This window comes from Cebus imitator, unplaced genomic scaffold, assembly GCF_001604975.1.
Source record: "Cebus imitator isolate Cc_AM_T3 unplaced genomic scaffold, Cebus_imitator-1.0 Scaffold82, whole genome shotgun sequence".
Classification (NCBI taxonomy): Eukaryota; Metazoa; Chordata; class Mammalia; order Primates; family Cebidae; genus Cebus; species Cebus imitator.
This window is the reverse complement of record NW_016107397.1, coordinates 5,998,766-6,024,963: the sequence shown is the minus strand read 5'-3', so window position 1 is coordinate 6,024,963 and position 26,198 is coordinate 5,998,766. Positions and strand designations below refer to the sequence as shown.

At 42.6% G+C, this 26,198-nt stretch overlaps 1 protein-coding gene across 2 annotated transcripts in view; it reads left to right on the top strand.

Annotated features, from left to right (window-relative positions):
• Window positions 1–26,198, top strand: part of LMTK2 (lemur tyrosine kinase 2) — a 98,224-nt gene that overhangs the window by 53,019 nt on the left and 19,007 nt on the right. For both annotated transcript variants that reach the window (XM_017533722.2, XM_017533721.2), the window contains exons 7-9: window positions 11,130–11,263; window positions 20,742–20,826; window positions 22,258–22,379. In XM_017533722.2, the coding sequence (XP_017389211.1) occupies window positions 11,130–11,263; window positions 20,742–20,826; window positions 22,258–22,379 (341 nt within the window). The remainder of the gene's footprint in view (window positions 1–11,129; window positions 11,264–20,741; window positions 20,827–22,257; window positions 22,380–26,198) is intronic.

Genomic DNA, 26,198 nt, shown 5'->3' with positions numbered 1-26,198 from the left:
TTTTGATGATCTCGATATGATCAGCGTTATAAAATTTATGATCCTAGGTTATTGTGATATAAAAGTGGCTTCCTTTTAGTTTAGCTCTGTGTGACCCATGAGAGGTGATTGCGGCACTGACACAGCATCGACAAAAAAAAAAAGGGCACAGAGATGCGCTCTTAGGTGAAGAGGCAAGTCTGCTTGTCAGAGGTCCACTATTCTGAGATGTGTCATTGTGCCATTTTTGGTCCCTAAGCTCCTTATATTAATTATAAATAACAGTTGAGGCATATTCTTTGTGAGTGACCATCACAGAGATAGAGCCAGAGTCAGCGTCTGTTTGACAGTTGCCTGTTTCCCAGCTGATGGAGGTGCTTGGAGAACTCTCATTTATTTTAGCATTTTCCAGTTCTTCTTTGCTCTTCTGCATCCATTCCTGAAAGTTCCAGTAGACAGTGTTAGTTTTTTCATACACCAATCAGAGACCTTGGCCATTCAGCTTCATGTTTTCTTCTGAATGGGTTCAGAAGATGGACTTTGTTTTAATGCTATTTTAATTTATTTTTCACAGCAGCTCTCTGTTTTGGGAGTAGTAATTTAACCTGCTTTATAAAAAAACACAAAAACCTTGCAAAATAACTCCTTTATGTTACCATAAATGACCTAGTATTGTCAAAATTACAGAGTATTATTTGTATCTTTATCATTGTACAGACATCATTTTTATGAAAATATAAGAAATACATCTGTTCTTTAACTCAGCATTCTTTTAATTTTTTTCTCTAACAAATTTAGATCTCAGACTTAAATATATATTATCCAAATACTTAGTATTGAAAGCATATTAACATACCTAAATTTGATTGGCTTTTGTACTTCGGGGTAAATATTATAGATACTACCTTCTAGAATGAACAGATGTGACTTCATGAAGCACATTTTATGTGACCCTCCTAAGTCACTTGGGGACAGTCAGTCCTGAACATCTTGAGGAGCTCTGGTCCCCACCAAAAGCTTCCACTGGCAGTGCAGAGCTAATAGCTGTGTTTAAGTGTCCCACCCAATGGTACATTGATCAATACATTTTTTTAAACAATTGTTGTTCCTCAAATAATTAAAAATACAATTACCATATGATCCAGCCAGTTCTACTTCTGGGGATATATACAAAAAAAGTGAAAGCAAGCCCTTAGGCAGATATTTGCACATGTTATTCACAATAATGGATTATTACCAAAAGCACTAGTCACAGTAGCTGTGAGGTGGAAGCAGCCAAGTGTCCGTCAGTGGGTGAACAGATAAACCATATCTGCTCTATAGGTACAATGGAGGGTTATTAAAAGGAAGGAAATTCTGACACAGGCTACAGCATAAATGAACCTTGAGGTCATTATGCAAAGTGAAACAAGCCAGTCACAGAAAGACAAATACTGTTTAATTCTACTTACGTGAGGAACCTAGAGTAGTCAGAGTCATAGAGACAGAAAGGAGAAAGGTGGGTGCCGGGGCTGACTGGGGCTGGGGAAATGAGGAGTTGTTTAAAGGATGCAGATCTTCAGTTTCATGAGTTGAACAAGTTCTGGAGATGCTGGCGGTAATGGTTGTGCAGGAAGGAGAAGGTACTTAACTCTGGAACTGTAAACTTAGACATGGTTACAATGGCAAATGATATTTTTTGTGCTTTTTTTAACCCCAATAGAAAAAAAAATGGATAATTACCTCCTGCACTTTAAGGCACCCTGTCAGGTGCTACCTATGTTAAGAGGAGGCTAGGATGCTCTTTGGAAATCTTTGGTTATCACTTGGTGTGGCCAGTCTTATATCAGAGTAAAGGTTGTAAACACAGGGGCCCCACCAACTTGCCCTGCAGTGAGAGGTCATGTTGTTTCTTTGGATAATTGCATACATACACTTTCGGGCCCTCATAAACTTGAAAAGGAACAGGTTTTCCAGCAACAAGGACTAGGGGCCTGACAGGGATCTTGGCACTGAAGTCCAGCTTCTCAGGGCTCCCACTGCGTGGCAAGAGTAATCAGGTAGCAGCAGCCCAGCAGCCAGAGAGGGTGTCCACCTGAAGGGACACACCAAAGTCTCACTTTGAGCCCAGCTCACAGCCTGGACGCCCCAAAACCTGCCCAGGAACAGGCCTTTCTGATTGAAGGGGCATAACCTCAAGGTAGGACCTGCCCCCTGGCCACAGTCCAAAGGACACAGAGGGCAGCAGTCTGGGCTCTGTGAAAAGCCACTGTGGCCACGGTGAGGACAGACCTCTCTGTCTATCTTAGCAGGTCAAGAGTGATTGAATGAACAGTGGCCTTTTCAGTCGTCATCCTGCAGTCATCGTGCCCAATGATAACATCTCCCAAGGAGAAAGGAGAGAATATTTTTGCACTTACTTAATTCCTTGTAAGATGGAATGAACCAGCCTGTTTTTAAAAGGCTCTTAATCATGGAATTTTTATGAAAGTAAATGAAAACTCTTGTGAGTACATTTGGTAGCTGGCCTGCAGCACTGATTTGCAGTGCTGGCAGTGGCAGTGTTTATGGAGGAGTCGAGAGATGACCAGAGGGTGTTTTATAGAACTTGTTGCCGTGGCAGGTACACCTCACTCTCACGTGAATATCAAGGCAATGAGACTGTCTTTTGATTAAGGATCACTGACTCAACAAAAATGGATTGCTTGAGCAAACAAGTGCCAGGAGCTGCTTGGTGCTTTAAGGAACACAGAAGTGAGTAAGCCCCATTCCTGACTTGCCTGCCTCACATGTTCATTCTACCACTCACTGGTTTATCACCTTGGAAAATCCCTTAACCTCTTCTGTAAAATGGCAATAATAATGTCTCCCCCCTTAGAATTGCCCAGACCATTAAGTAAGATGATAGATTGTAAGTAAGAGATTACTGAGAACAAAGAAAATGCTCAGTAAGTGCTGGCCATTTTTAGTTACTAAAATGGATTTATTCTCATAATTAAATAAAAGCTTGGGTAGTACGTATAGAAGCATGGAAGTCCTAACCAGGATCATTGGAGAAGGTTTTGCAAAGAAAGTGTGCAGATGGGGGACATGGTGCCCTGGGTGGCAAGGCCAGCTGGGTCTGTTGGGAAGGCTCAAGTGGAAGTTTGGGTAAGGAAAGGAAACAAACCACGCTGGAAACCAGGCTGCCAGCTGGGGAGAGAAAGAGAAGGATGTAGACTGAGCTTCGCCACATCTTCATCTGTCCTATTGGTCAGCAATTTCTTCAACTGCGTCACCTGGCTCCAGAGCAGGGGATCATATTTTGTTCGCAAGGATGTTTTCTTGAATGTTGAATACTGAGTTCCTTTTAAATTCAGCCAGTGCCAAGCGCGGTGGCTCACGCCTGTAATCCCAGCACTTTGGGAGGCTGAGGCGGGCGGATCACAAGGTCAAGAGATCGAGACCATGGTGAAACCCCATCTCTTAAAAAAAAAAAAAAATATATATATATATATATATATATAAATTCGGCCAGTAAAACATGGAGTCAGTTTCTGTAAGCAGTTCGCAGTGGAGAAGTGGAAGGTCATCCACTGTTTTAGAAAGCAGTTTACAGTGGAGAAGAGGAACAACATCCACTGTTGTGGAAAGCAGTTCGCAGTGGAGAGGGGGAAGGTCGTCCACCGGCTGTTATTTGACAGCAGCACGTTGGTCTGTGGGACTTGCAATCTTCCGTCTCTCATGAAGAGCGATGACTTGGGGGCAGAATCAGTGGAGCTTGAACTCATGGGCTCTTATACCTGGAAGGAACCTTGACCACTTCCTACAATGGGGAGTACAAAGGGGAAGATCTGAGCTCTCTGAGCCAGGCCCTGTGCTGGGTATTTGACCTGTGTTCCCATTGAGTGAATCACCTTGACGATGCTGTGAAACTCGTAGCAGTAGCTTCAGTCTCCAAATGTGGAAACCGAGGCTGAGAGAAGTGAAGGGACTGGCTGAGAAATCAGACCCAGGGCAGCCTGTGTCAGGGCTGGTGATTGACTTGCCTGAGGACACAGAATTACTAATGCCAAAGTGAGTGTGTTCATGGGTGGCTTGATTTTATTTTATTGTTTTAAAAATAGAGATGGGGTCTCACTGTATTGCCCAGGCTGGTCTTAAACTCCTGGTCTCAAGTGATCCTCCCACCTCGCCTTTCCAAAGTTCTGGAATTACCTGGTCCTATGTGCCTTCATGCCAGGTAATTTAGTGCCACCGCCAGTGGGAAGCCTCCATTTTAGAATTGGCCTTTGATGTAGAAATGCCTAATTAATGGGCATCTCTTCTTTATGAATATAATTATTAATAAGCCCCAGGCACCAGGGACTCTTCAGGCATGGGGCACCCAAAGATAGATGACATGTCCTTGCCCCTAAGGGGCTTACATAGAGGAGAGGGGACACAGAGTCACGGTGGAACAGACATGAGGAAGGCCAGGGGCACAAGTGGACAGTGTCCCTGAGCAGAGCCAGCAGAAGGGAGGCCTGTGCGGGACAACCACATAGGTTGAGGTATGGGGGTGATTGGGTGGGGCATACGTTCTTAGTCCCTAGGTCTGCCCTGTTCTGGTGCCTGGCCCTGTTCTGGAGCCTGCCAGTGGCCTTGGCCCTCCCTTCACCTGGCTGTAGCCTGGGCACCATGGCCTTGGCCCTTGCTGACAGGCTGCCTCTGGCAGGCCCTGTCTTCCCTGATGCCTGCTCTCCTCACCACCCACCCCACCCTGCATTTCCTCCACCAGTGCTGCTTCCACATGTGTGTGGCCATCCTGCTCTTAGGCACTGTCTTCTCCCCTGTCCCTGCAGTGACAGGTCATCGCTGCTTATAACCAAGGTGTACACCTGTAGCTGGAGCTCAGGAGGGACACAGGGTGGCAGCTGTGATCTCAGCGGAGGTTCTCTGGCGCCTTCTGATGGTGCTGGGGCAGGCTGATGGGGGCCTCACTGTTCTCTATAAAAGTTTAAAAAGAAAAACTTTTTTTTTTTTTTTTTTGAGGAGTTTCACTCTTGTTACCCAGGCTGGAGTGCAATGGCGCACGCGATCTTGGCTCACCGCAGCCTCTGCCTCCTGGGTTCAGGCAATTCTTCTGCCTCAGCCTCCTGAGTAGCTGGGGTTACAGGCACACGCTACCATGCCCAGCTAATTTTTTGTATTTTTAGTAGAGACGGGGTTTCACCATGTTGACCGGGATGGTCTCGATCTCTTGACCTCGTGATCCACCCGCCTCGGCCTCCCAAAGTGCTGGGATTACAGGCGTGAGCCACCGCGCCCGGCCCCAAGAAAAACACTTTTAATAGAAAAAAAAAACTTATAGAATAAGGATATAAAGAAAATTATTTTTGTACAACTGTACATTGTGTTTTTGTTTTAAGCTAAGTGTTACTACAAAAAGACTCAAATTTTTTTTTAAAAAGACTCAAATTTAAAAAAAAATTAAAATGTAAAAAGAAGTTACAGTAAGCTAAGGTTTATTATTGGGAAAGAAATTTTATTTTTAGAGATGGGGTTTTACCATATTGGCCAGTCTGGTCTTGAACTCCTGACCTCATGATCCACCCGCCTCGGCCTCCCAAGGTGCTAGGATTACAGGCATGAGCCACTGCACCCGGCCAAGAAAATGTTTTTATGTAAATTTAGTGTGGCTAAGGGTCTCTAGAGCCTGAGAGGTCAAAACTGCATCCAGAAATACTGCCATTGTGTTAAAGTGGCTTACGATTTGGTGCGATAACATGCTATATAGGTTTACGCCTAGACTGTAGCAAGAAACAACCCTATGTGGTGTAGGGGTGCAGTAGGCTGACTCTCTAGGTTCGTCTAAGTACACTCTGTGATGTTTGCACGACAGTGAAATTGCCTAACAGCCATTTCTCAGACGGTATCCCCAGTGTTAAGTGATATATCACTGTACTTTACCTGAGTTTTAGAATAATGTGGATTCACTGTTCTCAAAGTAACATTTACTATACAATGATAAACTTTCAAAGATAATCAGATACTTAAAGAATATTATTTTCCCAAATTAAGTGTCTGGCCAGCTTTCATATACAGAGTAATGAAGTAAGAAATTTAAAAGCCCAGTAAAAATGTGAAATTTCAGATTTACTCCTAAGTTCATTCTTACTAGATTATTAAATGGAAATGATGGGATGGGACTGCTTTGGGAAAACAGTCGTCCCAACTTTAACCTGTGGGGCCTCATTTAGAATATCTGCATAAGTGTTTTTTCTTTTTTCTCCCATTCATTAAGCACATATTAAACACATGCTGTGTGCCCAGCACTGTTCTAGGTTTTAGGGACACAGTAGAGAACTAGATGGAGTCCTTGCTGTGTCTAGCTTGCTTTCTAGTGGTAGAAACAGACAAAGAAATAAAACAGCATGTGGGAACCCAGGCTGTCATGATTGGATTTATGTTTTTGGGGGCTGGCTTTGGCTGCTCAGGCAAATGGATGCAGGGAGGCCTCTGGTGGACTGGTGCAGGCATGAGGTGGTGCCAGGACCAGCACAACAGCAGCCGAAGCATGGGAGGTAGACTCAGGACTTGGTGATGGGTTGGATGTGGCAGCCTAGAGGCAGAACTCACAAATGACATCTTCACTTTTGGTCTAACCAAAACAGTGATGCTGCTTCCTGAGATTGGCAGAGGCTTGTGCTGGATGGCTCATAGACATACAGGGAGGGAAGTCGAGTCAGGAGATGAGGGGACTGGGCCAGAGGGGTGTATGTGAGGCGTGGTCTTTCAAGCCTTGGGATGAGTGAAACCCCTGGGCAGTGAGCGCCCCAAGGGCTGAGGACCAGGATGAAGCTCCAGGGTGCTTACCGATCAGTGGCCAGTGGGATAGGAAGAAATGCAGGAGGTTGCCATGAAGACTGGTGAAGAAGACTGGTGAAGAAGGACGTGTTTAAACAAGGAAGGATAGGCTCATCTCTGTTAATGCTGGTGCAGTGCGACCCAGCCAGCTCTACGCTTGGGGAAAAGTGGGCAGATCACTTGATAGGCCTGGAGAGAGCAGCTGCCACTGAACGATGGATGAAAGTGCTTCTGATGGTGGGGAGGGGTTCCTGAACAAGGAGCCAGGACAGACTAGGCTTCTGAGGAGTTTATCTATGGAGAGGAGAGAGAGCTGGAAGGCTAGCTTTACCTGGGAGGTGTTTGGGCACCAGAGCAGAGAGAAGAGATGGACTCTCAAAAGAACTGAGCTTAGAAAGGCACAAAGACGAAGAATCCATGGCAACCAAAGAGGAGATGATGTGTAAGGTTGTGGATGCCAGTGGGCAGAGGGATGCAGAGAGTGTCCGGGAGGGAAGCGAGGCCACCGGTTGCACGGAGGCGTGGTGGCGCCAGCTGCCCCAGTCTCCAGGTCTTCTATTTCATTAGCAGAAGCGGGGGTGTTGCCCTGTCTGTATCATTCTTTCATCCTTTCAATAAAATTATTGAAAATTATGGTTTTCCCCAGAATCATCCAATTAAACATATAAATGACTGTAATTTCTAGTTCTAAAGCTATTTACCTGTTGACTTTTTATGCTGTATTGAAATTAATTCATTGCTCCCAGTGTCCTGCAAAAAAGCTATATAAAGTTCGCCCTGACCATTCGTGTCAGCATTGAGGAGGGGGCTTACGAGGAACCCATTTACAGGTCTTGGAATGACTCATTCTACGAAGGCCTTGCAGGTGGCTTGCTGTTTGTGGAGCTTGGTGTAGCACTCTGCTGCCATCTAGTGTCATAAGTTTTCCTTCTGGAGCTTTTTAAGGGGTTTTGTGAAGCTGAGAAATTTTTAAAACTTGGATAAAGGAATGTTTTTTTTTTTTTTTTTGAGACGGAGTTTCACTCTTGCTACCCAGGCTGGAGTGCAATGACGCGATCTCGGCTCACCGCAACCTCCACCTCCTGGGTTCAGGCAATTCTCCTGCCTCAACCTCCTGAGTAGCTGGGATTACAGGCATGTGCCACCATGCCCAGCTAATGTTTTTTGTATTTTAAGTAGAGACGGGGCTTCACCATGTTGACCAGGATGGTCTCGATCTCTTGACTTCGTGATCCGCCTGCCTCGGCCTCCCAAAGTGCTGGGATTACAGGCTTGAGCCACGGCGCCCAGCCTAGGAATGTTTATTTTAATTCAGAATACATTGCTGTTCTTGGTGAGTTTTTTTTCTTCAAATAATGAACCAAAATAACCATGTTTCTTCACTAAGCACCATTAAAATACAAATAAATCAGATATCTAAATATAGGTTTGTCTGTTTTGAATAGAATGAATTTTAGTATTTTAGTATTTGCTTAACATAAGCATCTTTAATTAAATATTTTATGTTGATTTTTTCTTTTAAACTGTGGCACCAGGAGAGCTCATAGACCTTTCTGGAACATAGAACTAACCCTGGACCCTACACAGTCTATCACAAGTCTCACCCATGAGAACCATGACCAGGGGCCTCAGTAGTCTTCGATGTTATTCCCTATTCCTGGGTTAAAGATACTTTTGCCTACAATGGACTGATCTTATCTATTCTTGAGCAAAATCCCCTTCTGTTTATGATATTCTGTCTTTGAGTGAAATTTGGGAAATGGGGTATCATGGAGGAAAGACATTTTAAGGACTGTGTGGTGGTGAATATACTTTAGATACCCTTGGGAAGCAGCCATGCCTGCTCTGCCCTTCCTCTGCCCTCATGGCCAGAGTCGCAGCTCACTGCCAGCAGCTGCTGTTGGTTTTGAGGACTGGCCAGATTCGGCCCAGCACAACCATGTTTTTATGTGAGAGTGATTTTTACCTTAGATGGGTATTGTAGTGAAGGGGTTAGGCGGAAGAATTACATTGCCATTTCATTGGTAATGTAGATAGGCTTAAGTTTTTTTCATGTTTACTTTCTCTGTGGGCCACCTTATGAAACCCCTATACGCCTGTAGTCCTGGGAGTTTTTTGCTGGGATTTTTCTGGGTGAATTTAATTGTCTTCTGAATCATTCATTATCCTTACAACTCCCAAGCTTCAAGAGCCTAAACTGGATGGAGGGGCATATGTTTTTACAAGAAAAAAAAAAGATGTCTCTTTCTCCTCTGGTGTGGCCTCTAATTCTGTTGGGAACAAAGGAGAAGGCACCCTGTTTGGAAGGAAATCTGTGAAGGACAGCGATGCTGGGTGCTGTCTGACCGCATGGTACTGAGGGAAGGGCACTGCTTCCTTAGCAGGGCTGTCACGTGACACTTGGGAGAACCCTGTAGATTGACAGGATTGACCTTAAGTTATTTTATATTCATTCATTTTTTTTTTTTGAGACGGAGTTTCGCTCTCGTTGCCCATGCTGGAGTGCATTGTCATAGTCTCGGCTCACTGCAGTCTTCGCCTCCCGGGTTCAGGCAGTTCTCCTGCCTCAGCATTCCACGTAGCTGGAATTAGAGGCGCACATCACCACGCCCAGCTAATGTATTGTATTTTTAGTAGAAATGGGGTTTCACCGTGTTACCCAGGCTGGTCTTGAACTCCTGACCTCAAGTGACCCACTCCCTTGGCCTCCCAAAGTTCTGGGATTACAGGCATGAGCCACTGCACCCACCTTATATTCATTCTTATACATTTATGTCATCTGCATACTAATTTAATTCACTTGCTAAATAGAACTTTCTTGACCAGTTGGTAAACTGAAAAGTGGAAGCACAGCCCTACCATTTATTAGTTCTGTGGCCTTGGGCAAATTTCTTACCCTCCCTAAGCCTCAGTTCCATATCTGGCAAACATCTCAAATTGTATTTGCGGTAGCAAGTGCAAAAACTCCTAACACAATGCTTGGCTCAGGGCTCAAAGCGCAAATGGTGGTGACTATTAATATCAACATTATCACTAGTGTAAAGATCTTTGAACCTGGGAATGGAAACAAATTTAGATTCTTAGAGTGGACCTAGAAGTTACATCAGAATGTACTCAGTATTAAATGTGGGCAAATGTTTATGAAGGAATACTGTGTTTCAAGGTTTTATTCTGGGAGGAATTTGATAAGTTTGCTAGCTTCAATAACAGTTATAAGACATGTACTCTTTAGCTGGTCAAGGAGAATGTCCTTTCTCGGGAGTCTTTTTTTTTTTTTTTTTTTTTTTTTTTTTTTTTTTTGGTTTTTTTTTTTTTTGGTTTTTTTTTTTTTTTTTTTTTTTTTTTTTTCTTTTTTTCCCCGATCCCCAACTCCAGCAGTCTTTCTTCACTCAGATTTAAAGAACACAGAAAGCTATTGGCTTGCTTCCTAAATTTTATTAACTGATTCTAGGAAGCTTTAATTTGGGATGAAATCATATTAATAAATATTTAATCATGTGGTAAGGAGAATGTGGAAGAATTTATTTCCTTAAAAGGGTATTCCCCGTAACAGATACACTGTAAACTCCCAAAACATAGTGTTCTAAATTAAAGTTACGAAATAAAGACAGCATTAACACAGGGAGGTCCTTGAGGCGCGGGGAGCCCAGCAGTGTCATGGCCATGTACTGGGCATCTGACTGTAAATGTGTTTATTTTCCTGCTCACACTGTTCCTCTTTGAAGAGTAGGCTTGTTCATTGTTCACGTGGTGAGTTTTTCTGGATTGGCTGGAATGTTCTTTCTCTCCACTGTCTCAGGATAGCACAGGGTCCTGGGGAAGCTGTGGGAGACCTGAAGCAGTTGTTACTGTACTACCTGGACTTCTCCTTCTTTCCCACCCATTTTTCTTTCCTTCTCTCCCCATCCATTGCTCCCCCAAGCTTCGGCAGTAGCCACGGCGCCTTCGTGATGAAGTGCTCACTGCCCAGGGGCTGGCTAGAATCCATAGACCAGGCAATATGAGTGGCACCATTTCTTACACTCTCCGTGTCATCTCTTAGGTACCTGGGACTTTCTCTACTTCGACACTGCATTTAGTTTTAATTTTGCATCATTACAAAACTATCTTTTTTTAAACTGTTTTGTTTTACATGTGTTTGTTTATATGATAAAAATGTTTAGTTAGAATGCCCCTAAAAGCATAATAATGTTCTATACTTTTGCATTATTGGGTTGGAACTTAAGTACAAACATAAGTTTCTAATAAATAATCTTAACATTAGTGTCTACCGAGGCACATGTTTAAGCACGAACTTTGTTCCTGTGGTTCGTTTTGAAACTCAAACGGGCTGACTTTTGCAGGGTGACCTGAAGGCGTATCTGCGCAACGAGCAGGAGCACATGCGGGGGGACTCACAGACCATGCTGCTGCAGAGGATGGCGTGTGAGATCGCCGCAGGCCTGGCTGCCATGCACAAGCTGCACTTCCTGCACAGGTGGGTCCCTGTGTCAGAGGCGCACACCTCACACAGCACCACAAGACGGCCTAGAGAGGCTGCCGCATTTGTGAAACATAAGGACAGGTGCAGAATGAACTTAGCTCATGCAGGTAGAAGGGATCTCGTTCTTGCTCGTGATTAAGATTAGGGTTGAGTTGGGCTTCATTGAAACCAGTACCAGGGAATAAGATGTCTTAGTACATTTATTATTTCCAGAATTTGAAAGAGTGAATGGTTGTACCTGCCCCAGAGTTGAGAATAAACCGTCCCAATCCACTGCATGACACCTTGCGTGTTTCATCTTTGCCACACCAGTTTTAGGCTTCTGGTGCTACCCGCCCGGTTTCATAGTGTACCCCAGTTGACATTCCTGAGAGAGGACGAGAGAGGCTCTAGGCCAGCAGCCGCTGGTTGCACAAGGTCATAGCACTGGTTTCTGGCCAGCTGAAGGGTGGGTGTCAGGGGCCCACTTGGAAGCAGAGGTGTTGTGGGATCCGATCTGAAGAGGCCCCCTGAGTGGGTAGTCAGGGGCTGCTTGTGAATTCAGCACAGCGATCTGTGTAGCACATTTCTGTTGAAACCTTTCAGGCCCCATTTGGAGTCTGTTGTAGTTTGTTCAAATCATTGATGGTGATTTTCGTAATTAAAACACCGAAGGACATGTAGTCCTGTCTCAAATGATGAGTCATTCTGTGAACCCAAAAGGAGATTTCTGCTTATTCTCTTCTAGGCTTTTGAGCTACGGTTTACATTTAAAAGCAACACAATGCATTTAAAATTATTTCTTAGATCTCCAGGGAAACCAGGCAGTATTTTTAAAATTGACTTTAAATAAATCATTTAACTCTTAGTAATCCATTGACCTAAAAAGGAACACCTGTGTGTCTTGACTTGAAGGAATGTGTATATTCTATTTTTTATTTATTTATGTATTTATTTTTTGAGACAGAGTCTCACTCTGTCACCCAGGCTAGAGTGCAGTGGTGCAGTCTTGACTCACTACAACCTCCACACCCTGGGTTCAAACAATTCTCCTGCCTCAGCCTCCTGAGTAGCTGGGACTACAGGCATGTGCCAACAGGCTTGGCTAATTTTTGTATCTTCAGTAGAGATGGGGTTTCCCCATGTTGGCCAGACTGGTCTTGAACTCCTAACCTCACGTGTTCCGCTCGCCTCTGCCTCACAAAGTGCTGGGATTACAGGCATGAGCCACCGCGCCTGGCTTGAAGTATTGTATTTTTTAAAAAGCAGATTTCACAGTAATATATTTATAGAGTGATCCCGTTTTTTTTTTTTAAGTATGAAAACACCTGGTTCTATTTCTAGAGGTGTGTGTGTATAAACAGGCGTGGAAAAGTACTGTGCCTATCAGACTCTCAACATTACTTCAAGGGGGGGATGAAGGAAAATCATTAACCTTCTTACACATTTATATCTTGTTCGATTTATAATAGTAAACAAATCATCCTGATAAAGTTTTTTTTTTTTTAAGAGACTCAAAAAGTTACCGGTTTCTTAAGACCCAAAGCAGAATCCCTTACATAAAACTTTATAAAGATTTCATAGTGGAGAAAGCCTATATTTAGTTTTTAATGTCTTCTATAACAGGTTATTATCTAACATAATTTATATTGTTAATATCTTACAAAATGCGGATATTTACTAATACTTGGTTTAGGAATTATTGAATTTTGGAGAAGGGGGTTATATTTTAAAAGAGCATCATAGGCCAGGTGAAGTGGCTCACACCTGTAATCCCAGCACTTTTGGGAGGCCAAGGTGGGTGTATCACGAGGTCAAGAGTTGAAGACCAGGCCTGGCCAAGATGGTGAAACCCCATCTCTACTAAAACTACAAAAATTAGCTGGGCACAGTGGCAGGCATGTGTAATCCCAGCTACTCAGGAGGCTGAGGCAGGAGAATCACTTGAACCTAGGCGGCAGAGGTTGCAGTGAGTTGAGGTCACATCACTGCACTCCAGCCTGGGTGACAGAGTGAGACTCCGTATCAAAAAAAAAAGAGCATCATATCAGAATCAGCAGTGTAAAATTATCAAAAACGGCTAGAATCTGTGTATTTTTTAAATTGGCAAAGATGTCAGAGTAAATAGTATTTTCCTATGGGTTTCAAGTTAAAGTTTTACTTAATTTCAAATCTTGTGGACTTTAGAACAAGTAAAGATGATAAAGTAAATCACGTAGTTTGGGTTTTATTCAAGTTCAAAAACTCAAAGAAAATCCTTGAAACCATTGACAGCTGTTTAATTAAAAAGTAATCATATCTTTATTAAATTTCCATTTGGGGCAAAATTTTGTATTTTAAGATCTTTTTTTGTCAGTAGCATATCATACAGTATATTTTTAAGTTGGAACTTAGAATATTTATTGGTTGCCGTAAAGTAGGACTTCCTCTTTTGGCTGAAAATAGAACAACCTACACGTCCAATTAAAGTTCTTAGCTCTGTTTGGAAACTCACCTAGTAAGGCACCCCAGTTAAGTTGGATTTCTACCGATTATTTAAGAAGAGGCTTAACCCAGAGTTTCAGGAGCCTGCATCTCTGAAATCGTGCATGTGACTTTTGTGAAGGTCATGTAAACAGCAGGCGCTGCCAGCTTGCTGCTGTGTGTCCCACTCGCCTTGCTGGCCTGGAGCCTGGGACTTCCTGTCCCCTCCCTGTGAGTCTCCTGAGCAGCCTGTCTATGAGATGCCACCAGGTTGCTGTGATGAGCTGAGCCCGGGGTTCCCACAGGCAGCATGTGTCCTCACAGTGCCTCTTGTAGGATTTGCCCGGTTGTAGAGTTACAATGACTTTCTGCTGGGCAACACTAGGGTTAGTGTGCAGTGAACTTTCACTTCCTGCAGAGTTCAGTGACAAGGTGAGAGGCAGAAAAATACATTTAAAATCCAGTGATAAGGTGTGAGACAGAGAAATCCATTTCATGTCAAAGCAAAATGCACACCTACTGCTCACTAATGCCCCAGCAGGAGAGTGGAAATGCGGGTGCTCATTTGGCAGGGTGTTTGCTGTGTTCTGTGCATTTGTAGAACATTCTGTGAGTAGTGATTTGATCCTCAGGACCACCCCACCCGTCATGAGGCAGGTGCCATTATTCATCCCACTTCAAAGAGGAGAATACTGAGGCTCAGGGTGCTAAATGGTTGGTCTGTCTCAGCCACTCATTTGATCATTTGATGAGCAGTTTGAACCCAGGCACACACACTCTGTGTGGTCGTTTCTGCAGGAGAAGTTACTTTCGTCTGGGAGGGGTCCAGGTCAGTTTTTGGAACGAGATGGATTTTAGTGATCCTTGAAGAATGGATGTCAGTTGGGGGCTGGAGGACATTCAGAATTGTTGAAGAAGGGAGTAGCAAGATGATGTATGTGGTAGGAGGAAGAGGAGGGAAGGGAGTTTAAATGTCAGCTAGTCCAGTGTAACTAGAACAGAAGACGAGGAGAGAAGATAGCAGGAGATGAGAATAGAGATGCAGCCTGAAACTAAATTACAGTGGGCCTGAGTGCCAGGATAAGGCCTTCAGGCTGTGTTCTGTAGGCAGTAGGATGGCAAGCCCAGAGCTTCGTGCATGCACATGCGTGCGTGTTTAATCACTATTGCACTATACCTTAGGGAGGTTTAGAAAGAGAAGACATGACTGAAAAGAAAACCCATGACTGAAAAGAAAACCCAACGGGAATTCATATGTGGCACCTGTCCACAAAGGTTTCTTATTCCCCTTTCTACATGGAAGACTTGTTGAAGGCAGGGATTGGATCTTCCTGACCTTTGTATCTCCCATGATGTGTGTCACATAGAAAGGAAAAGGGAAGGCTTCAAGGGAAAGGAGCCAATTTGATTGCAGCTGCAACCCAAGACAAAATAGAAAGACTGTAATCAGCTGAGTTGCTACACTGGGAAGGTGATTAAAGAGCTTTCATTTAAAAAGGCTCTAGGTCCAGAGAGTTTCATTGGTAACATCTATCTGTCTGATCTTTTTTTTTTTTTTGAGTTGGAGTCTTGCTCTCTCACCCAGGCTGGAGTGCAGTGGCGCAATCTTGGCTCACTGCAACATCTGCCTCCTGGTTTCAAGCAGTTCTCCTGCCTCAGCCTCCCAAGTAGCTGGGACTACAGTCACATGCCTCCACACCTGGCTAATTTTTGTGTTTTTAGTAGAGATGAGGTTTCACCATGTTAGCCAGGGTGATCTCGAACTCCTGACCTAGTGATTCGCCCACCTCGGCCTCCCAAAGTGCTGGGATTAGAGGTGTGAGCCACTGCACCTGGCCCCATCTGTCTGACCTTTAATGAACAGGTGGCTCCAGTGTATTAAAACTATTCCAGACCATAAAGAAGATGGAAATTTCTATAACTCATATCATGAATCCAACACAACCTTAATAGCAAAAGATGACATAAAGAAATTATTGACGATTCTCATGAATGAACATAGACATAAATACTTGCAAACTGCCTCCAGCAGTATGTAAACAAAATAGTTAAGACTTATTTTAGGAATATAAGGGTAGATTTATATTATAAAATGTCTACATAATTTGTTCCATTGACAGAATAAAAGAGGAGAAAGACATGATAGCAATAGATTGCAGAAACATCATTTAGTATAATTCGGAAGCCATTCTGTGTTTACATAGGATATGTAAACATATTCTCCTCCATTGGGAAACATTTCCTCCAGTAGGAAAGGAAAGGTACAACTTAACTATCATATGGACTGAAACTCAAGATTTTACCAAAACTCAATAGCGATATCATGCTATTGCTAAATAATAAAGCCCTTTCAATTAAATGAGAAACCAGAAAAAGATGCCCACTCTTTATGTTATTTTCCAATATTTCATCGGAAGTACTAACAAATACAACAGAAACTAGAAAATTACCAATTTAAAAATAATAGGCCCAAGAAATAAGGGGGAAAAAAAAGAAAAAAATAATAAAAATAGTAGGCCAGGCATGTTGGCTCACACCTGTAATCCCAACACTTTGGGAGGCCAAGGTGGGCAGATCACTTGAGGGCAGGAGCTGGAGACCAGCCTGGCCAACATGGTGAAATCCCATCTCTACTAAAAACAAAACAATTAGCCGGGCATGGTGGCTTGCGCCTGTAATCCCAGCTACTCGGGAGGCTGAGGTAGGAGAATCACTTGAACCCCGGGAGGCAGAGGTTGCAGCAAGCTGAGATCGCGCCATTGCACTGCAGCCTGGTCGACAGAGTGAGACTCTAATAATAATAATGATATCCACCATGAGACTGAAGTTGGATAACAAATAATAACAACAACAGTAGTTAAGATTTACTGAATGCTTCCCGCTTGCCAGATACTCTTATACCAACTCTTAAGAGGTAGTGCTGGTTTTCCTGTCTGTGTTACAGGTCGGGAGACGCAGGCACGGACAGGTATACTGATTTGTTCAGGGTTGTGCAGCTGGAAGCTGGCAGAGCTGAGATTCAGAGCCACGTTCTCTGGCTCCAGAGTTCACACTCTTCAACCATTGGAAAAGAAGAAAGCATTATCCTTCTTTACTGTGCCATGGTATTTATTGTATGTTTAGAAAAACCAAGAAACTATGCTTTTAAAAAACTAAAATTTATAAGAGAATTTGTTGTGGCTTTTTATAAGATAGTACGCAGAAGTCAGTAGCTTTTGTCTGTACAGGTATAATTATATACCCAGCAATGAAGGGATGAAAACCATTTTATTCTCAATAATGCCAAAATATAAATTATCTGGGTTTTTATTGTGTGAGAAAGGCACAGGACTGTATGAAGAAAACTGTGAAATCTTACTGACAAATGTAAAATAACATGTGGACAAATGGAAAGATGCACCATGGTTAATGGTGGGGAGGCAACAAAAATACCAATTCACCCAAAGAATTCCCATTAGAATCTGAACAGGGTTTTTATTTTTGTATTTTTTATTTTTTTGAGACAGGGCCTCACCCAGGCTGGAGTGCAGTGGCAGGATCATGGCTCACTTGCTTGGCCTTGACTTCCCAGGCTCAAGCAATCTTCCCGCCTCAGCCTCCCAGGTAGCTGGGACTGTAGGTATGCACCATCAGTGGTGGACCCCATTCCAGCCAAAGGTGTTTTTCATGGGTGGAATAAGAATTTCACAGTGGAAGAATTCTCTGTGCACCCAAATCCTAGCAGATGCCTGAGGCACATACAGCAGGCATTCAGTAAATGTACCATTTCCCAGCTAGTGAAGACCTACCTAATAAGCAAGACAAACAGTGTTAAAACTCGAGTGTAAAGTTCCCTCCCTGTGCTTTATGAGAATCTTCTTGGTTTAATCATCTCCTGGTTACATCTCCATTCCATCTTAGGGTGTTAAGTGCAGAGTCCCCTTGGAAGCTAAAGTCTTTGTGGCTGCCAGAGTCAGAATGGCGTGGGGAGCAGAGAGAACGGCTTTGGAGTTGAAGTTTTAATTCACCTCTCATCAGCTTTACCAGTATAAGCCTGGTTATGTAATCCTTTGGAGCTGTATCTTTTCTATAAAGTGGGGATCATCTTTAAAGCCCTGGAGTGCTGTTGCCAAGATGAAGATAAAGTAGAAGAGTACTCAGTAACTTTGCGATATTTTGCTTCCCGTCTGTTAATTCTTTTTATCAGGAATCCAGGTTACTTGGGAAAGCATAAGTAGTTCACATAAACAGAGGTGTGGATTCTTTTGAAAATGCTTCCTGCATGTTGAGCCATTTGCATTGGAGAACCCTGAAGACGTGCGAACTAGTCCTGGCATGAGTGAGCAACAGGCAGTGGTGCTTCCTTGTGAATCGGGGTGAGAGCCCTTTAGAACCACGGGCTCCCACTTTCTGTCCATTGCTCTGCTCATGCGGCCTTGAGTCTTGCGGTTTACTGTGGTCTCAGTCACAGCAAGTGCTGCCAAGCATAGGCGACCCTGCCAGAGCTTTCTGAGAGCCAGGCAGGGCTGTTGCGACTGGCAGCCTCATCCCTGGACCTGTTTTTCAACTTGAAGGGAGAGTATACGGGCTGTGTGTTTGCATTTCCTGACAAAAGCAGCCATTGACGTCAAGAGTTACCTCTGTTGTTAAGAAGTTACACCTGTGTGTTTTTCTGTTCTTTGGCTTTGCACATTGTTGGGCTTCAAAGAATATTTTTTTTACTAACTTGGACCCAAATTGTATCATTACCTTGAATCTGTACAGCACTTTTATGTTTTCAAAACATTTCGTGTATTTTTCAGTTTTACCTTTGCAACAACCTTGTGAGTTAACCATTTCAGGCACATCCCTGTTGTTTTGTGAGGAAACAGGCTCCTCTGCTATGCATGTGACTGCCCCAGCATCACATGGTCTTGGAGCAGTGGAGCTGAGACGAGCTGCTGGCCTCCTGACTTTGCCCAGGGCTCCCTCCCATTGCACTGTGGAGCCTGGGCGCTGGGGAAGGAGGTGGGGCAAGACCCAGTCCTACGACTGTTTGCTTCCTCACTCCCTTTGGGTTTCAGGTAGTGAGAAGCATTGCTTTTTCCTCGGGGAACACCAGTTAGATTGCATTTGAGTTTTACGAGAGCCAAGGGCCTTCTGCAGGGGTAGTTGTTCATCTTTAACAAGCCTTTACATTTCAAGGATCCAAAGACCTATGTGGAACATGTGTACAGAGAGAGATGAGGAGGGAGTGAGTGGGACACTCATCCTGCCCCCAGGAGCTGCCTGAGCTTGCTATTACCCAAGCTAGCCTCAGGCTGCTGCCCCTGGCCTAGGAGGACATGTGCTTGCCCTTATCTGGATGCTGGCCTCCAGCTCCTAGTTCTGGTCTCAGGAGGGAGATGTTTGTAGGGTTCACAGCGTCTGTTTATAGACCCTAGAGGTGATGGTGCCCAGTGACGGAGCTTCTATTGGCAAAACCCCTATCTCTGCAGTCACAGCGGTTGGCTCAGTGGATAAAGCAGCCTTACTTAAAGCATTTTCACTTTTCTGTCCTCAAATGGCATGTTCCTTCTCCCTCTCTCCCTCCCTGCCTCACTTCCTTACTTAATTCCAAGAAATGGGGGCCCCCTTTCTTCTTACAATTAGAAGAAGCTATATTGTTCATAGCCATGAAGTCATGGGTATCCCTAGGTTTTTCTGGGCCTGAAGGGTTCTGACGGAGCATGGAAAATCACTTGTAAGCACAAAGAGTGTGGCAGGTGATGTGATGTAGCTAACTGGAATTAACATTGAGGACCAGCCGCTACAGGTGTCATTGTACCGTCCTGGAGAGTTATTCATGGTGAAAGCATGAACATAGTACAGAACACTACCTTGCTAGCTTTGTGGCCCTAGCGAACTTACTTTAATTCTCTGTGCTTCAGTGTCCATATTTGTTAATGAGGAAAATAATAGTATCCACCTCACAGATTTGTTGTGAAGATTAAATGCTTAGAGAAAAATGTCAGATGCCTCGTGTGAAGTAAATGCTTTGAGAATATTAGCCATTATTGTGTTGTTGAATCAATGTTATGTACCAAGCTGTTACCAGATTATATCGGTGTTAGCTGTTGCCATCACCATCTCCATTATTCTGATAGTTCAGACTTATGAGCTTTGGAAATTAAAATATTTGAAAATATGAATTTAATAGTTTTAAGTTTTTGGTCTTTTGCTATTCTGTAAAGACAAACATTTTGGACTATGGAAATTCAGCTGTGATATCTTTACAATAACTTAAAACTATAAATCCTTTTCTATTTTAATTTAATGGCTTTTTTATTCATATACCAGTGATGAAGAAGGTTCTAAGGGTTAAAGCCAGAAGCCAGAAAACTCAATCTGTTGTCTGTATGGGAAGTTCTTTTAGAAAAAGTAGTTTTTACTTGTCAAATTGTGTGGTTTTGAAAAATAACTTCTTTTTAAAATAAATTACATAAGTAAATTGTTCTAAGTAAGTCTTGAAATATGCTCTTCACCTCCCTTGTGGAGAAGTGGAGTTTGTAAGACATGGAAGTGATTTAGAAGGGGCCTGATTACAATGCTTGTATATCTTTGAAAAAGGGAAAAAATAAACAGTTTTAATAACGTGGGTTATTTTTGGGTGCTTGAAGTTATAAATTTATTAATATTTACTTAGACTATTACTAGACTGTTACTCAAGTAATACAAGCTGCAGAAAAAAAAAATGCAGGCAATTTTGCTAATAACATTTTAGGGTCCTTTCTTGGTCACTCTGAAAATACTAGGAAACAAGCCATAAATCTGGTTTTAATGCAGAACATGGTACAGATATGGTCAGTATTTAACCTGAGCTAGTTTCTTGCCAAAAAATGTAATCATCTTTATTATTTGATTGATTACATGCATAATACTTCTATGAAAACAAATTTTAAGACATTAGTTATTAAGCAGAGAGCTCAATATACTTACTCTGATTCCTAGAGAAAGCCCATTTCGGTGGCAGTTCCATGCAGCATGATTCTGGTTGTTAATTCTTTCTGTGTTCACTTCCCTCTGTTTGCAGTGATTTAGCCCTGCGGAATTGTTTTCTCACCTCCGACTTAAATGTGAAAGTAGGTGATTACGGAATAGGATTCAGCAGGTACAAGGTAAGCCAAGGGTTTCAGTGTCTTCAATCTGATTTAATTCAAATTGTGAAGTTGTAGTATTACCAGATACCCTACTGTTTTGATAAGAAATTTAGTTGTGAGGCTTTCTGGAGAGGGATTCACAGCAGCCATTTTAATGGTGGCCTGGACTTCTGGTGTGTGGCTTATCTCAGTCTGTAGCTTTGCATCCCAGGTTTTGTGACAGCTTTCCGAAAGCTTTGTTTTATAAAGATTTATAAACAGACGATGTAGTCTGATGGTGCATAATAAATTTTCGAGTGAACATATGAGCAACAATAATTATTACGTATTACCTGTTAGAATAAAATATACATGTCATATAAATGTTTCTCCATTACATGGCCAGTAAAATTTCAGCTCAAATTGAGTAACCTAGGGAATTTAGGTTTTTTAAACTCTGTCATAAATCTGTCCTGAAGTAAATAAGTGAAGAAGTCAATGAGGTTTCCATTTGTGTGTGTTTGTGTAGCCCCAGTGAATGACATAGTGCATCATGGGGCAGAGAATGAGATTGCCCCACCTCCTGGCATCAGGAGACCTCGGATAAGCTCTTGACCTCCATTTTCTTTTCTTTTCTTTTCTTTTTTTTTAAACGGAGTCTTGCTATATTGCCCAGGCTGGCCTCAAAACTCCTGGGCTCAAGCAACCTGCCTGCCTCGGCCTCCCAGAGTGCTAGGATTACAGGTGTGAGTCACCCCACCCAGCCTTGACCTCCACTTTCCGAGCAGCAACATACAGATACAACCTGTTCTATTTTTCAGAGTTCTTTTAAGGACCAAATGGATAATATTTTCAAAAAATATTATACAAATTGAAGTTGGTTATTTGTCTTTGTAGTAGCTCTAGTGTCTTAAGCTCTTGCTAGATGCCAGGCACTTAGCAGCACCTGCCTGCATCATCTCATTTGATTCTCACCACAAAGGGTAGGCTTGTGTTCTCCTCATTTCACAGATCAGGAAAAAACTTCACACAGTTGTTGCTTGCCTAAAATCACATAGCTGGTAAATAGTAGAATGAGGACTTGAAACCTCGTTCTGTCAGAGTCTAAAGCCTACACTGCTTACTCACTAACTGGGTTCACTATTCAGTACATAAGACCCAGTATATATTGTTTTAATGTTTTGCTCAGAGTCTATGTTGTATGCATTAGACAGAGCGTACTTTCCTTTTCCAGGAAGGATGACTTAGCAAGCGTTCATGGCTCACAGATGAGCTCATGAAACCCAGGAGGCTTCAGAGAAACTCCTTACCCACTTTCTGCCCAGAAAGTCTCTATTCATGCCTACTTTTTTTTCTGACCTGGTTTTTTGGATTGGGTATATGTTTTCTGAGAATACCATGAATTTAAATTCTTGAACTCACCAAAAGTATAATTCTATTCAAAATTCTGTATGCTTTCTAACAAAACAGGAGGATTACATTGAAACAGATGATAAAAAAGTTTTTCCTCTGCGATGGACTGCTCCAGAATTAGTAACCAGCTTTCAAGACAGACTGCTAACTGCAGATCAGACTAAGTATAGTAATATCTGGTATGTATTTGCTTACTGTTTTATCAAGCATTTCTTTGGCAAAGTCCTAACTTCTTCCTCTTTGAGTATTTCCTTCAAGGAAAGTAGTTGTATAAGATGTAGGAACAAAAGAGTGCCTGATGGTTTGAAAAAGCCAGCTTAAGAGACATGACAGCAATTATCACAATTGTGGTGATACAGTTAACATTTTGAAAACTGCCTCTGCTCCCCATTTTCCTTTATAAAAGCAGGAACCAAGTCTGTTTCATATTCTGTACCTCCCACAGGGCCTGACATATAATAGATATTTAATATGTATTTATTGAAAGAAAAAAATGAAAGGGGCGTGTTATACTATAATTTATAGTTGTACTATAATAACTATAAATTATAATAATGTTATAATAACTATCATGTTATACTATAATTTATAGGAGTCAGTTTAATGGAAGCTAAGAAAGATGCACCTAAAACTTTGACTAACAATTTCTGTCACAGTATTCTTAATTTATAGCTATGTTCTATGTGCTGTTGTCTTGCATTTTCTGTTTATTTTTTCTCTCCTTGCCCTCTTTTGGATTGATTTCTTTAAAACAGTTTTTTTGCTTTTATTATTTTTTTCATTGACATGTACAATTGGACATATTTATGGGGTACAGTGTGATATATATATATTAATACATGTGTATATATAAATATATATATAAACACATAAAAACATATATATATATGTGTGTGTGTGTGTGTGTATGGTTTTTATTGTTTTGAGACAGAGTCTCATTGTCACCCACGCTGGAGTACAGTGGTGCGATCTCATCTCACTGTAACCTCCACCTCCCTGGTTCAAGTGATCTTTGTGCCCCAGCCTCCCAAGTAGTTGGGATTACCAACATGTACCACCACACCCAGCTGACTTTTGTACTTTTAGTAGAGATGGGGTTTCGCCATGTTGGCCAGGCTGGGCTCTAACTCCTGACCTCAAGTGATCCGCCTGCCTCATCCTCCCAAAATACTGGGATTACGAGTGTGAGCCACTGCGCCTGGCCCAGTGTAATATTTTGATACCTATATACAATGTGTGGTGATCAAATCAGGGTAACTAGAATGCCCTTCACCTCAAACATGTATCATTTGTGTTGGGAACATTCAAAAGCTGCTCTTACAGCTGTTTGAAAATATACCAAAATTTGTTGTTTATTACAGTCACCCGTTGGTGCTATAGAACACTAGATCTTATTCCTCCTGTCCAGCTGAAATTTTATGTTCGTTAGCCAGCCTCTCACTATTTCCTGTCTCCCTCCACTTCCCAGCCTTAAGTAACTACTCTTCTACTCTCTACTTCTATGAGATCAGCCCTTTTAGCTTCCACATGAACGATGAGGTTTTCTTCCTTTTTCTTTCTCTCTTGTGTATCTGCCCTACCTTGTATATCATGAGCTTGTTACTTTTGTGTTTTTTTCATGATGATGGTTGCCCTCCTTTTGCTTCCAGATACAGGACTCCTGGAGCATTTCTCATAAGGCTGGTCTCATATGATGAGTGATGAATTCCTTCAGTTTTTGCTTATCTGGGAAAGACTTCATTTCTCCTTTTTTTTTTTTTTTTTTTAAAAAAAAGTATTATATGTATTTTTTTTAGTAGAGATGAGGTCATGCTATATTGCCCAGACTGGTCTTGAACTCTTGGCCTCAAGCGATCCTTATGCCTTAGTCTCCCAAAGTGCTGGAATTATAGGCATGAGCCCTCGTGCGCAGCCCTTCTTCATTTCGGAAGGATATCTTTGCAGGGCATAGTGTTCTTGCTGCCAATTTCCGTACTTTGGATATATCATCCCACTCACTTCTGGCCCGCAGGGTTTCTGCTGGGAAGTCTGTTGTTAGTCTGATGAGAATTCCCTCCTATGTGACTTGCTTTTCTCTATGTTTAGAATTTTATCTCTTTGTCTTTGACTTTTGACAGTGGACTATAATGTGCCTTTGAAATGACCTTTTGGAGTTAATTGTATTTTGAGGACCTTTGAGCTTCCTGGATCTGGATGTCTGTATCTCTCCCACGACTTGGGAAGTTTTTAGCTGTTTTTTCCTTAAGTAGCCTTTCTCTGCCTTTTCCTAGCTCTTTTCTTTCTGTGACTCCCATAATGTGTGTATTTGTTTGCTCAATGGTCTCCCAGAAGTCCTGAAGGCTTTTCTCACTCCTTTCTTCTCTCTTTTTCCCTCTGACTGGGTAATTTCAAACAATCTTTCTTCAAGTTGGGAGATTCTTTCTTCTGCTTGATCTAGTCTGTTGTTGAAGTTCTGTATTTTTTAAAAATTTCATTTATTGAATTCTTCAGCTGGGTTTACTGCCTGTGAGGACCCCAGTGTAAAGACTGTAGGTGTCCACGGTGAGATCCTCTTGCTTGCCCTTCCCTGGAAGAGGAGGTTGCTCCTGGTTCCCGGTTGCCCTGGCTGGGGATGGGGTGGTGGAGGCCAGGCGTTTCCTTCCACTCTCGCTGTGGCCATCCTGACTTTTGCTCTCTGTGTGGCTGTCCTGGATTTCCTGAGTTCTTGTTACTCCTTGGATGTGCTCTGGTGCTCTCCTTTAGTGATTTTTGTCAAAATATAGTTGATTCTTCATTGTTTGGGCTATGTCGTGGAGGGTTGGCTGGACATCAGAATCACTGGGGAGCTTTTTAAAAATAGAGTCTTCTAGGCCATACCTGGATCTACCAACTAAGCATCCTTGGAAGTGGACCTGACCTACCAGTGTGTGTGTTCATAGCTTCCCAGAGGATACAGACGATCAGTCAGGTTCAGGAACATTGCAGTAAATAGGAGACATGAATGCATGACAGAGGCAGCGCGTGGTGGGGAGTAAATGCAGAGACTGCATGGAGGAAACGAGAGGCAGCTCATCTGACCCGGGAAACCAGCAGAAGCTGTTTCCATGGGGACAGAGCACTGGGGCATGAGAGAGGGTTGGGCTGGAACCGAGAAGAGTGTTCCTGCTTTGGTGAGGCAGCCCTCTGGGCCTCTCCTGGCACACAGACAGCTGCCTGTGTGTTGGGGGAATCCCTTCAGAGTAGCAGCAAAACCTATGATACTGAGGAGTAACTCAGACCAAACTTGTGGGTCTCACAGAGAAGACATTGTCTTACTCACGTAAAGATTTCTTTCAGATGCTTTCTGGTGTTTACTACTGTTGTTAATAGGTTTTTTTCTTACCAAAAAAAACCTCAGAATTTAGGGTTATTTATCTTGTCTCCAGCCATTCTGCCGGATTTTTAGAACATTCTGATAGTCTTTACAATAATTTATTGAGTACTTAAAAGTTAACAGTCATCTCATCCACATAAGTACACCTGTTATTTCTGTTTTGTGCTTTTTTCATTGATCAAAACTTCTAGAGTAGTATTCGTATCAAATAGGAGGTGTGGTCTTCCTCATTTTAACAGAAATGCCTTTTTTTTTTTTTTTTTTTTTTTTTTATTTTTTTTTTTTTTTTTTTTTTTTTTTTTTTTTTGCTATTAATTGTGCTGTTGATTATTGGTTTGAGATTAAAGAACTATCTTGGACGGGTATGTGGCTCACACCTGTAATCTCAGCACTTTGGGAGGCCAAGGTGTACGGATCACAAGGTCAGGAGTTTGAGAGCAGCCTGGCCAACATGGTGAAACTCCATCTCTACTAAAAATACAAAAATCAGGCAGGCATGATGGCCAGCGCCTAGAATGCAAGCTACTCGGGAGGCTGGGGCAGGAGAATCGCTTGAACCTGGGAGGCAGAGGTTACAGTGAGTGGAGGTTTGAGCCACTGCACTCCAGCCTGGGCAACAGAGTGGTGAGACTGCAGCTCAAAAAAA